A 15,142-nucleotide genomic window follows, 5' to 3' on the forward strand; every position below is an offset into this window, starting at 1 on the left:
TTCCCAAAACCATTGTTTAACTGGTCTATACCCAACTGGCATATTTAATTTACTTGTAAGTCCCTTGGAGAGTGGTATAACATATACCCAAGGCCTTTAAAATAAATGTTGCTAGTGGGCCTGCAGCACTTATTGTGTCACCCACTAAAATAGCACTTCAAAACATGTCCCAGGCCTTCAATTGCAGCCTGCATTTAGTGTCCCACTGGCAAGTCGGCCTGGCATTTAAAATCCCTTGCCAAGCCTTAAACCCACCTCTTATTACATATCTCACCCCTAAGGTTGGCCCTAGATCACCCATAGGGCAGGGTATTGTGTAAATAACAAGTTGGACATATACTTTCAGGTTTTACATATCCTGGTAGTGAAAAACTCCCCAAATCATGTTTCTCTACTGTGAGACCTACCCCTCCCATGGGATAACATTGGGGATTACATTTAATAAGCTGTATTTCATAAATGAGAAGAGGTTGATACACCATGTTTGGCTCCTATGGACTTGTAATGATTAACCCTCTTTAATGGTAAAGTAAAAAATAGCATTACCATTTTGAACATGCTACTTTTAGAAGTTTGTATTTTCCTGACCTTAGCCCTATGTGCCTACGACCTGTCTTAAGTCGCATGAATGAGTGTAACTAATAGTTAGGACTTTGTGAATTCCCCCCAGACAGTCACACAATAGTGGGATTAGCAGAGCCTGAATGGCCAATCAATTGCAAGGATGAGGCGGGGGGAAGCCAAACACAGCCCTACTGGCATCTGAATAGGCTGTGTCATATCCCCCCCTCACATTAGGCCTAATGACCTTGTATTGTCAGTGCAGCTAGCTTGGATGCAGGAAACTCACAGAACTTCAAAGAACCTTCCCAGAAACCTCTCCCATCTTCGAGGAAAACAGTACCAGAGTATAAAAATAGGGCTCTCAGACCCACTCTTCAGTTCACTACTGGACCTACGGAAGGGTTCTCAGAGAACTGCCTCCTGCTGTAACCTCTTCTGCACTAAGTCAGACTGCTACTGTACATGGAAGGGCTGCTTTGCTGCCTGGAATCTGTGTTGATCCCACAATGTCAAGCACTGCTGTTGAGCCTTACACTTCACTTGCACTCAAGATTACCAGAAGTGACTCCAAGGGCTTATTTGCTGACCTCCTGTTCAGAGCCACAGGGACATAACAGAATCCTGAGTGAGTCCTGAACCCCTAATAGGTCTCCATACTCTCCTACCCTTGATTGTGGTGATAAAAGTGACCAGATGTCCGCGGTTGGTGCTTTTATCTTTTAGGTGCAATTTCGAACCTTAAACTTAAAATAATCGTAACTCCGATTTTACTGAGTGGATTTTTGTCATTTTGGTATCAAATTATTTATTAAAATACTTTGCCTAAGTTGGTTTGGGATTTTTATTGTGTTTTCACTTTATTGCTGTTTCTGTGCTGTATAAATACTTTACACATTTCCTCTAAAATAAACCTGACTGCTTTTTGTGCTAAGTTACCCAGAGCTAAGCATAGGTTAATTAAGTGTCCTTTTGAGGTTCACCCTGCAAGGAATTGTGGCTCTTGCTTGACGAGGGCTCACACCAACAACCCAATTTCTCACAGTTAGGTATTATTTTCATGAAATAAAAACGATTTTGGACAAACCCTAGTACATAACTAGTTTTATCTTTGGCCTGGGCAAAGTTTTAATTATGCTAAGACAATTTCAGAATTTCACGTTTCAAGAAATTCAGTACATTTCTCAAATGTATGCATTATACCATTTTGTGTATTGTTTACCCAGTCGTGCATCTCATATTAAAACATTGTCTCATAAGATACCAGTGGGAGATTGTTTTGATTAGAAAATGTTTCACTGAGGACTTTGTCTAATCAAACCAGCGTTGTGCCAGTGTGTTGCAAGCTTTTTTGAGACACAAAGACCCTCATTACTAGAGGCCTGATTAATTGTGATATGCGAGTAACTCAAAGTATGGTGTATTTTGTAATTATGGGTTTTTGATCAATATTGGCAGATCAAACCTACTGATATTTATCAGAGGAAGAATGTCTGCTATTGATAGAACATGCAGATTTTGGTGTTATAAGAATCAAATTATGCATGTTATTCCCACAAGGTCATAGTTGGGTCTTAATTAGTGCACCCCATAAATTCTGACTTGGCAGAGTCATAATTTATGGGATGTGATAAAAATCACATCAGTTTCCAGCTGGTTGTAATGAGGACCAAGGTACATGCTTGGGTAAAAAAAAAAGTAACACAAGTTAATGGAAAATTTCATAGAATTTGAAATAAGTTCATGAGAAAAGAATGCTATTCACCCAGCCTTAGGTTATTCCTGGCACTGCACACAACACATAACCACCCTTCAACTTGAAGTTGAGGGGGCTACTGGATGAGTAAGGTGTGATCGCTATGTAAGGTAAAATGGGTTCCGTTTTTTGCCTTAGTCTTCTTCATGGACTCTGTGTCCACAGGTAGCAAGAGCAATGCCAAGGGACAAGCAAGTGATTGTCAGAGATAGCAGCTTCATGGTTACTGCTATGTCACACTTGTACAAAACTTTAAGACTAACCTGAACTTCCCTACATCTATGTTAGAAAAGTGGTTGTTGGCTAAATGGAGTATGACCCTGGTCAAGCAGCAACCACAATTCTAGTCAGGGTAAGTGTCAGGCAACCCCAAGTCAACCCGTGCTCACCCTTTGGCAGCTTGGCACAGAGCAGTGAGGCTTAACATAGAGGTAATGTAGGTAATGTGCAAAGTATTTGTGCTACGTTCAAACAGTAAAACAGTGTAAACAACACATAAAAAGATTCCACGACAGGTTGGAAATATAACTCTGATTTTAATAAGTACAAAAAGACCACAACAACAAAAAATGCAATAAACAGGACTTGAGTTATCAATTTTTAAAGGTTCAACTGTAAAATAGAGCTTAGAAGCAAGAGGGTGTGAATCATAGATATCCAATCGTGCCATACCGGGATAAAGTCAATAGTTCAGGCCAACCATCATGGAGCGAGGACAGGATACAGGGACCCAGTGAGGTCTTCTGAACAAAAGGACCATAATCCTGGTTGTGTCCACAACAAAGATGGGGGGAGCAGCAAAAGCAATGTGGCGGCATTGATACCTGCAGCGGAGGAGGTACATCAATTTTCCCCATGCTGTAGAGGAGATGCAATGCTTTTCTTTATGCAGCAGCAGTGGCAATTCGTCAGTTCTGAGATATGGCAGGTTCGAAGGAGATGTGCTGGGTCTGCCTCTTCAAAAGCAGAAATGCATCCCGCAACAGAGGTGATGTGATACACCTGCTCCAATCCATGCAACAGCAGCGATGCACCAATTCCGATCTACGCAGCTACAGCGATGCACTGGGTCGACAGCATATGTCAATTCTGCTGAAACAAGCACCTCAGGCCCCCTTCCAAAGGTCCAGGACCACAGTGGCACCATTCAGCAGGGCAAACTCACAGCTGGAAGAGTTCATGTGCAGCAGTAGGTCGGTTGGAAGTCTTTTATATCCCTGAGACTTCAGGTCTGGAGACCTGTTTGATGGCCCTTGGAGTCCCTCTGGGTTCAAGGGATGCAGGTCCAGTCCTTCTTACCCAGGCAGGGGGAACACAAAGCAGCAGTCCCACAGAGCGGCAGTCCCTCAGCAGCACAGCAGTCCTTCTTCCAGGCAGAGTAGTCACAGGTCCAGAAGTATACTGAGTTGGAGGTGTCAGAGGTCAGTACCTATACCCAGTTGGGCCTTGAAGTGGGGGAGACTTCAAAGTAAGGGTGGATGGAACTCGCAGAGTTACATAGGAGCTCACATAATTCTGTGGAGCTCCACACATCCTGAGTAAAGTGTTAAAATAGTGCCAAATACCCACTGATACAATGCTCCTGATAGGCTAGCATTCACCACACTCTGGTTGTCTTTCACCTCCTCACCTGCTGCCCCCGGGCTCAACCCAGATCACCCTAGCCGTTACCCATTTCCTGCAGGTGCTGCTGGTGGTAGTAGCCGGTGGGGACCTGCTGTCCCAAATGCCCACTGGTGAAGAGTTTCTTGCCCCCCCTCCCCAGTATGGGCATAGCTGCCCAATCGCTCCACTTGGTAGCTGAGCCCAGCCTCCGCATCGCCAGCTCCGAGTCCCGGCATCCAAAGAGCAGACATGAAGGACTGTGCGGTGCCTGGCTAAGTGCACTCACAGCCTCCGCCTCCTCAGGCTATGTATTTTTCTACAGCTGACACTAAGAATGCTCGTGCATTACCTTCCTGTGCGTGTACACGCTGTTGACAGACAATCTATACACTTCAGCCAATCGGCACTCATACCATTGTTGTGCATGCATTGCATTCCAGGGCTCAAGTTGAAAGTAAAGTAAATAAACCTGGAAGAAGTAACTGTCCCTAATGTGGTTGTGTATGCTGGTCAGTCAGATTTGCATTTATACCAGGCTCACAGTCACAGCTTTGTTTTGCACCATGTGACCCACTTGAAAGTAAGGTAACCGAAAAGGGTGGGCAGTAAACTCTGCCACACCTCGTGGTGGAGTTTTTGATAAACTCCGTGCTCAAAGCAGAGCACAGAGTGGCAAAACTCTGCTCACTTCAACGGTGGAGCAGAGTTTACCCCCACCTCTACTTAAAGGACAGGCCTTTGAAGTGAACAGAGGTCCCCCCCTTCCTGGCCTGGCTCCAGGCTCACTACAAGTGGTTATACAGCAGGTGTGAGTGAGGCTGTGGCCTGCTCCTTTCTCCTGTTCCGCCAGGATGGCCCATCAAGTTACACCTAAGCTTCCATTGTGTGTGGCTGTCTTGAAGGAATACACAAAGCCCAGCTGTTACCCACCCCAGAGAAGTGATCAGAGACAGGAAGTAGGCACCAAACAGCTAAAGAGAGAAAACACCAACTTTCTAACTTGTATTGCACCATGCCTCTGGGTTCTTCAGGGTCTACCTTAGGGGTGACTTATTTATCTAAAAAGGGAAGGTTTGAGCCTGGAAAGGGAGAGGAGGTAGGTAAAAAGTAGAGGGGTAGACTACCATTAGGACGTTGGGTCTAACAATCATAAAAGCAGTACACAATTTTCTCTAGAGCACATATCACGTGGCCTGTTATAAAATGGACACTTGTTCTTTAAAGGCAGCATTCTGAGAAAAGCCTTCTGCATGGCTCTTTTTTTTTTTTACTAGATAATCTTCATATTTAAATTCTGTCAACCTAACCACAATGCGAGATTAATGTATGCTTTTCATCGTTTTCTTTGGTGATTGATAATTATTATACACCTTCAGTGCACTCTCTTCTAAGTGAGAATATTCCTTAAAAATGCACATTTTTAGCTTTTTGATATGCGTTTGTGGTACATTGCACGTGGTTGCAACGTAGGTAGCAGACAAAAGATGGCACATGTACAGCATACATCAATTTGATAATCATCTTAAGGAATTCCTTAGGAAACACAAAATCTAAACAAAAAAATCTTGAGTGGTCTAGTCTTTGGGCCGATACGAGTTTCTCTTCTTTTTGCAACAAATGTCTGTACTTGGAGGACACCCATACATACAGACAAATTCACACAGAGCTACACTCCTACACTTCTAGTACACCCAAGTTCAAAGTAATATTTTCACTTCTTAGTATTTTTCTCCTGCTGCAGTCTCTCTGGCATCGCTGTGATTTGCACAACTTTTCTCCTACCAAGAATCATTTAGACTGCAGTAGGTGGTGCCATGGCCTTTGTATGTATGACTGAAGCTATTTACTCCAGCGCACACCACTAAGAACTGCAAAGTCCATTTCCTTCCTCTCTGTGGACTGTAAACCAGAAGTGGAAGGGGCACACCAGGGTTGAGCTCATTCATAACAGCCTATACAGTGATTAGTTTAAAATGCAACCACCATATTTAATTATATTGTCAATACTGTATCATCAAATTACCCAACCAAGATGGATGCAAACTTCAGCATCTCAAGCTATTTCCTACTGACGAGCCCTAGGTAGAGCGAAACTAGTCTGGGGTTGTTTGTTGTCCCTTCTGGAGGGGGCCTCACCTGTCTGTTTAGGATATCCTGTTCCCATGAGGAGAAGGACTGGTACTAATTTACATAAGGTGGGCCTTCGTGTGAAGTGGCTTGGTGGAAGAAAGTTGAATGGACTAGAAGGTGGCCCGAGCTATTGTCAGTGGCTGAGATTAATTCAAGCATTCCATCCCTTACCTTGGTGTTGAACTTAAGCAACCAGCATCTGTGACAATCACCACCTCTCTTGGCAGCAGCAGCAGCAAAATGCTGACTCAGCAATCAGTGACAAAATGGTTACCCATGCTATGCCCCACTAGCAAATACAGCATTTGGACAGAAGGGAGGCCTGAACTCAGAGATGGTGTAAGTGGCTTGGGGAGGAAGGCACTGCTGAAGTCAGAAAGCTCTCTAGAGGGAAGGTAAATAGCATGGATGGGACAAGGGGTCCTGTGATTTAATAATTGCAGTTACACAAATAAAGGACCTTAATCTTCATCATAATGTACAGTCAATAGCGCAATGTGCACATTCATGAAGTGCTGTGGGGTTTTACTGGCTGCCCAATTATTAAAAACAAAGCTCACTTCTTCTGTGTACTTGATTTTGTGAGTTACAATTAGTTGCATTAAATGTGTTTTCTTGTGGCCATCCTAAAAGACTGTGAAGAATATGGTCTTGCTGACCTACATTGCATTTAGCTCTGATAATTCAACTGGGTGAATCTACAACATTGTGAATTTAGAAACAAACCACACCATTTGTTATAATTTTTGCAAATTATCTAAATGAAAATACATTCACTATGTTTGTCTATCGATGTTCCCTCCTCTCAGGTACTCCATTACCTGAAAAACAGCACATTTCAAACTAAAGATAGAAGAACGGTGCTTATGGATGAGAACAGAAACCCCATTGCTCAGTATGACATCATTAACTGGCAGAGAAGTAGCGAAGGCACCCTCAGACACTTGAAGGTGGGCGGCTATGATTACAGCACCCCTCTAGGACAAGTCCTCACTGTGAATGCCAGCGCCATCCAGTGGCCAACAGGGGAGACACAGGTACTAAATGGAAACTGGCAGTGTTAAATAGACAATCTGATTAAAAATTAATGTGGTAAAGCTGTTGAATGGTTTATAATGTCCTGTTAGACTTGGCATTCTTGGTGTGGTAACACCTTACATTTTGGTTTACAACCACCTGCTTTGTGGACCTCGTTTTCATGGTTTTAGGATTCTGGGCACTTTACCACTGCTAACCAGTGTTAAAGTGCTTATGCTCGGACCTTTAAATGTGACTACATTGCCTTAAACACCACTGGCATTTTTAATTTACTTATAAGTCCCTAGTAAAGTACTAGTACTAGTATTACGTGTGACCAAGGCCTGTAAATTAAATTGTACTAGTGGACTTTCAGAACTGATTGTGCCCCCCCCACTTCATTAGCCCTTCAAACATGTCTCAGACCTGCCATTGCAGAACCTGTGTGTGCAGTTTTAAACTGCCACGTCGACCTGGCAAGTTAACCATCTTGCAAGGTCCAAACCTTCATTTTTAATGCATATACAGGGAGTGCAGAATTATTAGGCAAGTTGTATTTTTGAGGATTAATTTTATTATTGAACAACAAGCATGTTCTCAATGAACCCAAAAAACTCATTAATATCAAAGCTGAATATTTTTGGAAGTAGTTTTTAGTTTGTTTTTAGTTTTAGCTATGTTAGGGGGATATCTGTGTGTGCAGGTGACTATTACTGTGCATAATTATTAGGCAACTTAACAAAAAAAAATATATACCCATTTCAATTATTAATTATTACCAGTGAAACCAATATAACATCTCAACATTCACAAATATACATTTCTGACATTCAAAAACAAAACAAAAACAAATCAGTGACCAATATAGCCACCTTTCTTTGCAAGGACACTCAAAAGCCTGCCATCCATGGATTCTGTCAGTGTTTTGATCTGTTCACCATCAACATTGCGTGCAGCAGCAACCACAGCCTCCCAGACACTGTTCAGAGAGGTGTACTGTTTTCCCTCCTTGTAAATCTCACATTTGATGATGGACCACAGGTTCTCAATGGGGTTCAGATCAGGTGAACAAGGAGGCCATGTCATTAGATTTCCTTCTTTTATACCCTTTCTTGCCAGCCACGCTGTGGAGTACTTGGACGCGTGTGATGGAGCATTGTCCTGCATGAAAATCATGTTTTTCTTGAAGGATGCAGACTTCTTCCTGTACCACTGCTTGAAGAAGGTGTCTTCCAGGAACTGGCAGTAGGACTGGGAGTTGAGCTTGACTCCATCCTCAACCCGAAAAGGCCCCACAAGCTCATCTTTGATGATACCAGCCCAAACCAGTACTCCACCTCCACCTTGCTGGCGTCTGAGTCGGACTGGAGCTCTCTGCCCTTTACCAATCCAGCCACGGGCCCATCCATCTGGCCCATCAAGACTCACTCTCATTTCATCAGTCCATAAAACCTTAGAAAAATCAGTCTTGAGATATTTCTTGGCCCAGTCTTGACGTTTCAGCTTGTGTGTCTTGTTCAGTGGTGGTCGTCTTTCAGCCTTTCTTACCTTGGCCATGTCTCTGAGTATTGCACACCTTGTGCTTTTGGGCACTCCAGTGATGTTGCAGCTCTGAAATATGGCCAAACTGGTGGCAAGTGGCATCGTGGCAGCTGCATGCTTGACTTTTCTCAGTTCATGGGCAGTTATTTTGCGCCTTGGTTTTTCCACACGCTTCTTGCGACCCTGTTGACTATTTTGAATGAAACGCTTGATTGTTCGATGATCACGCTTCAGAAGCTTTGCAATTTTAAGAGTGCTGCATCCCTCTGCAAGATATCTCACTATTTTTGACTTTTCTGAGCCTGTCAAGTCCTTCTTTTGACCCATTTTGCCAAAGGAAAGGAAGTTGCCTAATAATTATGCACACCTGATAGAGGGTGTTGATGTCATTAGACCACACCCCTTCTCATTACAGAGATGCACATCACCTAATATGCTTAATTGGTAGTAGGCTTTCGAGCCTATACAGCTTGGAGTAAGACAACATGCATAAAGAGGATGATGTGGTCAAAATACTCATTTGCCTAATAATTCTGCACTCCCTGTAAGTTACCCCTAAGGTAGGTTCTAAACAGCCCAAGGGCAAGGCGCAGTCCATTAAAATACTTTTAAGTTTTACATGTCCTAGTGGTGAAAACCTCTTAAATTTGTATTTCACTACTGCAAGGCCTGTCCCTCCCACGGGATAAGATTAGCATTACCTTATTACATTTTATAAGTCTAATTTCTAGTTGGGAAGAGATGGGAAAGCCACGTTTAGTGTCTTTGGAATCATAATTTAAAATCACAACTTATGGTGAAGTCAGATTTTAAATTGTTATTCTGAAAATGCCACTTTTAGAAAGTTGGCATTTTCTTACTTTAACCAGCTGGTGCGTTCTGTCTGTCTCTGAATACACATCTGGGTGGGCGACAGCGGGGCTCTTGTGCATTCCCTCCAGATAGCCACACACAAAGGGACCATAGGTCTGACTAATAGGAAATCAATATCTGACGGGCCATCTTCGGTAAGACAGCAGGGCAGAGCTGACACACCTGAATGGGCTGTGTTCTGATCCCACATAAAGAGCTGCACAACCCCCTGTAGTAAGTCTGGAGACAGATCAGGAAGGGCAGGGCCTCTGTGCACTTCAAAGACCTCTCTTGGATGTCTCCCCCACTTCAAAGGCACCACTGGGTATAAGAAATGGACCTCAGACACCACCAACTCAGTACACTGCTGGACCTGTGGATAGTCTTCTAGTAAGAAGTACTGTTGTGCTGCTGAAAGGACTGTCACTTTGCTGGACTCTGCTGGAGCCCTGCTCTCCGATGCTGACCTGCTGTCTCCTGCACTCTGGGTGGTATTGAGAAGTACTGGCCCCAAATCTCTCCAGCCCAGAACCAAAGTGATTGCAAAGGCTTGCGGTCTTGCCTCAATTTTTTCTAAAGTCTCAGGGACATCAAAGACTTCTCGTCATCCTGCAACAGCACCAGGACTTTGCTTGCTGCATGTCTTGCCCTGTCAAGTGGAGCCAATCAGTCCTCGGTCCCTGAAAGTGGGTATGAAGTGCTGTAACTGTCAGAACCTGTGCATCGAAGCCATTGTGCGGCTGGAACCAGCATATATCACATCGCTGCCAACGCCGGTGCATCACCTCTGCTGCGAGGATCAAGGGCACGGCATTGCAGACTGTGTGACGCATCGCTGCTATTCCTGATGCATCATTGACTTTGAGAGGCTCAACCATTAAAACAGTGAAAACACCACACAAAAAGATTCCAACACCGGGTTAGAGAAACAGATATTAATTTAATACATAAAAAACAACAAAATTACAAAAAGCCAATGAGTAGAACCGGAGTTATAAATTTTTAAGCATTACAGTAAAAAAATAGTACCTGAAAGTATACAGCAGCAACAGGACATAGCTGATTGCACTGGACTGGCTCAAAGTCATAAGTTCAGGCCGAATTAAATGGAGGGCTGGTAAGATACAGTCCCAGATTAGCCCCACAGAAGGTTTACCTTCTCAAGTCATGTTCACATTGGAGAGGGCTGCAGGGAACAAGAAGAATGTCACTGCCGGTGGAGGTGTAGCGCGAACATCAGTCCGGACATTGCTTCGCAGTGGTGGTCCTCTGCGGGCAATCGGTGTTTGCTGTGCGAAGAGACAGGCTGGCAGCTCCTTGTTTTGAATTTTGGAGCAAGCATCGCAGTTACAGTGCAAACAGGCCTGCTTGCTGTTGCATGGAGCCCAAAAGCTTGATTTCAACAGCCTGTGGGCCACCCCAAAGGGTCCGGTTCCTGAGAGACACCACGTGGGGGTCAGGAACTGCTCCAGATGGGCCCAGGAGCTAATGGGAAACTTTTATGCCCCTGAGGCACAGACCACAAGGCCAGCAGACTAGCCATGTGAGCTACTCTTGATTCATGGGTTCAAGATGAAGTTGTAGGCCCAGTTCTTCTTCCCCAGGTTAGAAGGCAGTAGGCAGGAGGTCAGTACTGCAGGGCAGCAGTTCTTTTAGAGCAGCTGACCAGCAGAAAGGCAGTCCTTGGAGCAGCACAGCAGTCCTTCTTCCTGGAGTATCCATACGTCCAGACGTATACTGAAGAGCTGGTGTCTGTGGTCCCCTTTTTGTATCCTGGTGCCCTAGTTCTCGAAGGTGGGAGAAGCTTCTAGATAGTGGCTTTGAAGTATGTGACTTCCTTGCCACTTCTGTCCTGGCTCCAAGCTGATTGAAGTGAGACTGGAGAGTCGTTAGGCCCTTTGTTTAATGGTAGAGCAGTTTATTCAGTTGTAAGTGGGGTTGTACTCAGCTCAGCCCCCCATCCTGTCAGCAGATGGCCCATTTAGGCACATCTATTCCCTCTAGTGTGTGACTTTTTGAGAGGAATTCACAAAGTCTAAATGTCAGCTACACCCAGTTATGTGACCCAAGACAGGCTACAGGCACAAATGAGCTAAGGGTAGGAAAATGCCAACTTTCTAATAGTGGCATTTTCAAAATTGTAATGAAAAATCAGACTTTACCATTAAAGATAGTTTATCATTACAATTTCGCAAACACCATCCATGACAAAAAATGACAACTTACTATAGTGGCATTTTCAAAATTGTAAAGAAAAATCTGATTTTGCCATTAAAGATGGTTTATCATTACAATTTCGCAAACACCCACCATGACAAGCCACCAGCTCCCAATTGGAAATTACAGCTTATTAAATGTAGTAAAGAATCCCCAATGTTATCCTACGGGAGAAGTATGCCTCCAAGTAGTGAAAAATTAATGTATAAGTTTTTTTACTACCATAACATGTAAAACTGAAAAGTACTTGCCCAACCTTTCAGTTACACGTCACCTAGGGCCTATCTTCTGGGTGGCTTATATTTAATAAAAGGGGAGGTTAAGGCTTGGCAGGGGGTTTTCAATTAAGAGTTGGGGTAAACTCTGCTCCTCCGGCAGAGTTAGCAGAGTTTTGCCATTCCATACTCCAACCACTGCGTGGCAGAATTTACGGGCCCCCGCCCACCTCTAGCAAAGTGAGCATTTACTGACCTGGCTCTTCCAGCCACATTGAGAGGAGCCCTCTTGTAACACTTTCTTATAGTAGAGTTAGCAGCTAGTTCCCCCATTGGGGACTGCTACTAAATATGTGACTGGCTGTTGCCTCTGCGACTGGTGCAGGAGTAGCTCATTTCAGGAACATAGCACTATGATAGCAGGGTCTTGCAGTGGACATAGGATGGAGACTGAGATCACGTTGCAGTGTTTTTTACATAGATAAATCTCAGCAACAGGGACTGAATGAAAAGTGCCCTAGCAGTGAGCCCAATTTCATGCTGAGGAGCCTTTGACATGATGCCACACACTGCATCCTGGTGTCCACCGTCTGGACACCTTTTAAAGGGCTACTTAAGTGGGTGATATAACAACTGCTGCAGGTCCACTAGTACAGGCCTTGGGTACATGCAGTGCCACTTTACTGGTGATGTACGGGTAAATTAAATATTCTAATTGGGTCTAAGTCAAGGTTATAACGTTTTAAAGAGAGAGCACAAGCACTTTAGCCCTGGTTAGCAGTGGTAAAAGTGCAGAGTCCTAAGGCGAACAAGGGTTGAGCTAAAGGTTTTACAAGTGAGCATGACTGGTCCCAAGACAGTTTTTGTGAGTGTATTACATGGTAAGGTTGCACAACTATTCAATATAATATACCCTAAAACCCAGAGCAGCTCTGAATTAACTATAGAAAAGGGCTCCTAACAATATACATTCTGATACAAACAGAGGCAGTGAATAAGATAGTAGCAACCATCAACTATTTCCCTTAGATCAAAAACTGGTCCAAACGACATTTAATATAAAAATCAATTTTGTGCTCCAACAATGACTTGTCTTGTACAGTGCTGCACACTGCACTTGCTGCAGTCACACTGTCAGCTAACTATGCACTCACTAAGTCACCATAACATAAGGCCACTGGGCTGACATACTACCTTCCTGCCAATGAGAAAATGCATTAGAGCCGATATGGAAGTACATGCCAATAGGCCTCCTTTTGAACCTCCTCTGTCACCTTGCTGTCTGCACCTGGAAATTAATCTAGAGTTTCTCATGGCTTACCAGGAGACCAATAGACACACAGTTACAATTTTGATCAGACAGTTTTAAAAAGGATTTAAAACAACAACTTTATCCAAAAGGGAGCATTCCACAGATATTGTCTTAACTTTTTAATTCATATTGGAAGGTTTAAAGTGACTAATGTTTCCTATAAGGAGGATGGGTATATATTTCAGATACACTGCATCTACCACAGAAGCACACCAATTATTAAACACAGCACCCTGAGTTATCTGTTGCTTCTGTACCTCAGCCAAAGATGTCTATGCTTGTTGGCTTTTATACCGATGCATTACAGAAGTGCACCATCAACCAGCCATCATTGGGAAATATCTTCACTCTTTGTCTATATTGTATCTTACCACAACCTGCATCCTGATGGTCATTGTTTCCAATGCCAGACAACACAATCAGCACCAAAATCTCTACCCCTTGCATGTTCTTCTTTGTCTGTTGTCAAAAGTGTCATAATTACTTCTACTGCTACTGACCCGGAAAGATGAGAAGAACTACAACGCATTACTTTTTAAACACATTACTTTGTCGATTTTGCATTTGTTTTTCTCTCAAAGTATTGAAATCTTTCTGTCTCTAGATCCCTCGCTCGGCATGTAGTCCCTCCTGCCAACCTGGATTCAGAAAAGAAGCTAAACAAGGAGAACCTGTCTGCTGCTTCCAGTGTGTGCCATGTCCTACTGGGGAAATATCAAATCAAAGTGGTAAGCAGAATGGGATCAGTGAGATTGCAACTGATGTTTACCTCTGTTATATACACATGGATGTCTTATCAAAGAATTCTTTGTTTCTTCCTTCAGACTCTACCGAGTGTTCTAAGTGTGCATCTGATCACTGGCCCAACATCAGACAAGAACAGTGTATCCTCAAGACTGTGCAATTTCTATCCTTCAATGAACCTCTAGGAATCATTTTGGCAGCCACAAGTATTTTCTGCTCATTTCTTCCTGCTGCAGTTTTTGGGCTTTTTGTCTACTATTCGAACACGCCCATTGTCAAAGCCAACAATCGCTCCCTCAGCTACCTCCTGCTCTTGTCCCTGACCTTGTGCTTTCTCTGCTCTCTGGCTTTCATTGGTTTTCCCACATTGGTAAAATGTCTCCTCCGCCAGGCAGCCTTTGGTATCACCTTTGCTCTTTGTGTCTCTTGTATCTTAGCCAAAACCATCATGGTGGTGATTGCCTTCAATGCCAATAAACCCAATTGTAACCTAAAGAGATGGATTGGACCTCATCTCTCGTATATGGTCATCAGCATCTGTACACTTGTTCAGTTTCTCTTGTGCCTTTGTTGGATAATTCTCTCTCCCCCTTTCACACAATATAACGCTCACTCTCAGCCCGAAAAGATAATAGTGGAATGCAATGAAGGGTCTACCTTTGCATTTTGGTGCATGCTGGGTTATTTGGGGCTTTTAGCTTTTGTTTGTTTCATTGCAGCCTTCCTGGCTAGAAAGCTGCCAGACAGCTTCAATGAGGCTCAATTTATCACCTTCAGCATGCTCGCCTTCCTCAGCGTGTGGCTCACATTTGTCCCAGCCTACCTCAGCACCCGGGACAAGTTCATGGTTGCTATGGAAATCTTTGCCATTTTGACTTCCAGTTTAGCCCTCCTTTGCTGTATATTTTTTCCAAAATGCTACATCATCCTGGTTAAACCAAAAACAAACTGCAAGAAACATGTTTTGGGCAGAGGAAGACGCTAGTTCATGCATTTAAATACACAGACTTTGATTATGGTTTTGTGGTTATTTGCATAAAACTATATTGGGTTGTACCATATACACAATTGGTGCCACACTTTGTACTATATATTTGCAGTCTTTGATAATATCTCAGTTTTCTTTTGAATGTGCAGGAGTTTCAAATAAATCTACAATGTTTTACTGCAGTTTATGTTAATGGTTTCCAG

General features: G+C 43.4%; 1 protein-coding gene across 1 annotated transcript in view; it reads left to right on the top strand.

Moving 5' to 3' along the window:
- Positions 1 to 14,936, top strand: part of LOC138267234 (extracellular calcium-sensing receptor-like) — a 61,474-nt gene extending 46,538 nt beyond the window's left edge. Inside the window, exons 6-8 of the mRNA XM_069216089.1 lie at positions 6,862 to 7,089; positions 13,812 to 13,935; positions 14,032 to 14,936. Of these exons, the coding sequence (XP_069072190.1) occupies positions 6,862 to 7,089; positions 13,812 to 13,935; positions 14,032 to 14,936 (1,257 nt within the window). The remainder of the gene's footprint in view (positions 1 to 6,861; positions 7,090 to 13,811; positions 13,936 to 14,031) is intronic.
- The last annotated feature ends 206 nt before the right edge of the window (positions 14,937 to 15,142 follow it).

This window comes from Pleurodeles waltl, chromosome 12 (assembly GCF_031143425.1).
Source record: "Pleurodeles waltl isolate 20211129_DDA chromosome 12, aPleWal1.hap1.20221129, whole genome shotgun sequence".
Taxonomy (NCBI): Eukaryota; Metazoa; Chordata; class Amphibia; order Caudata; family Salamandridae; genus Pleurodeles; species Pleurodeles waltl.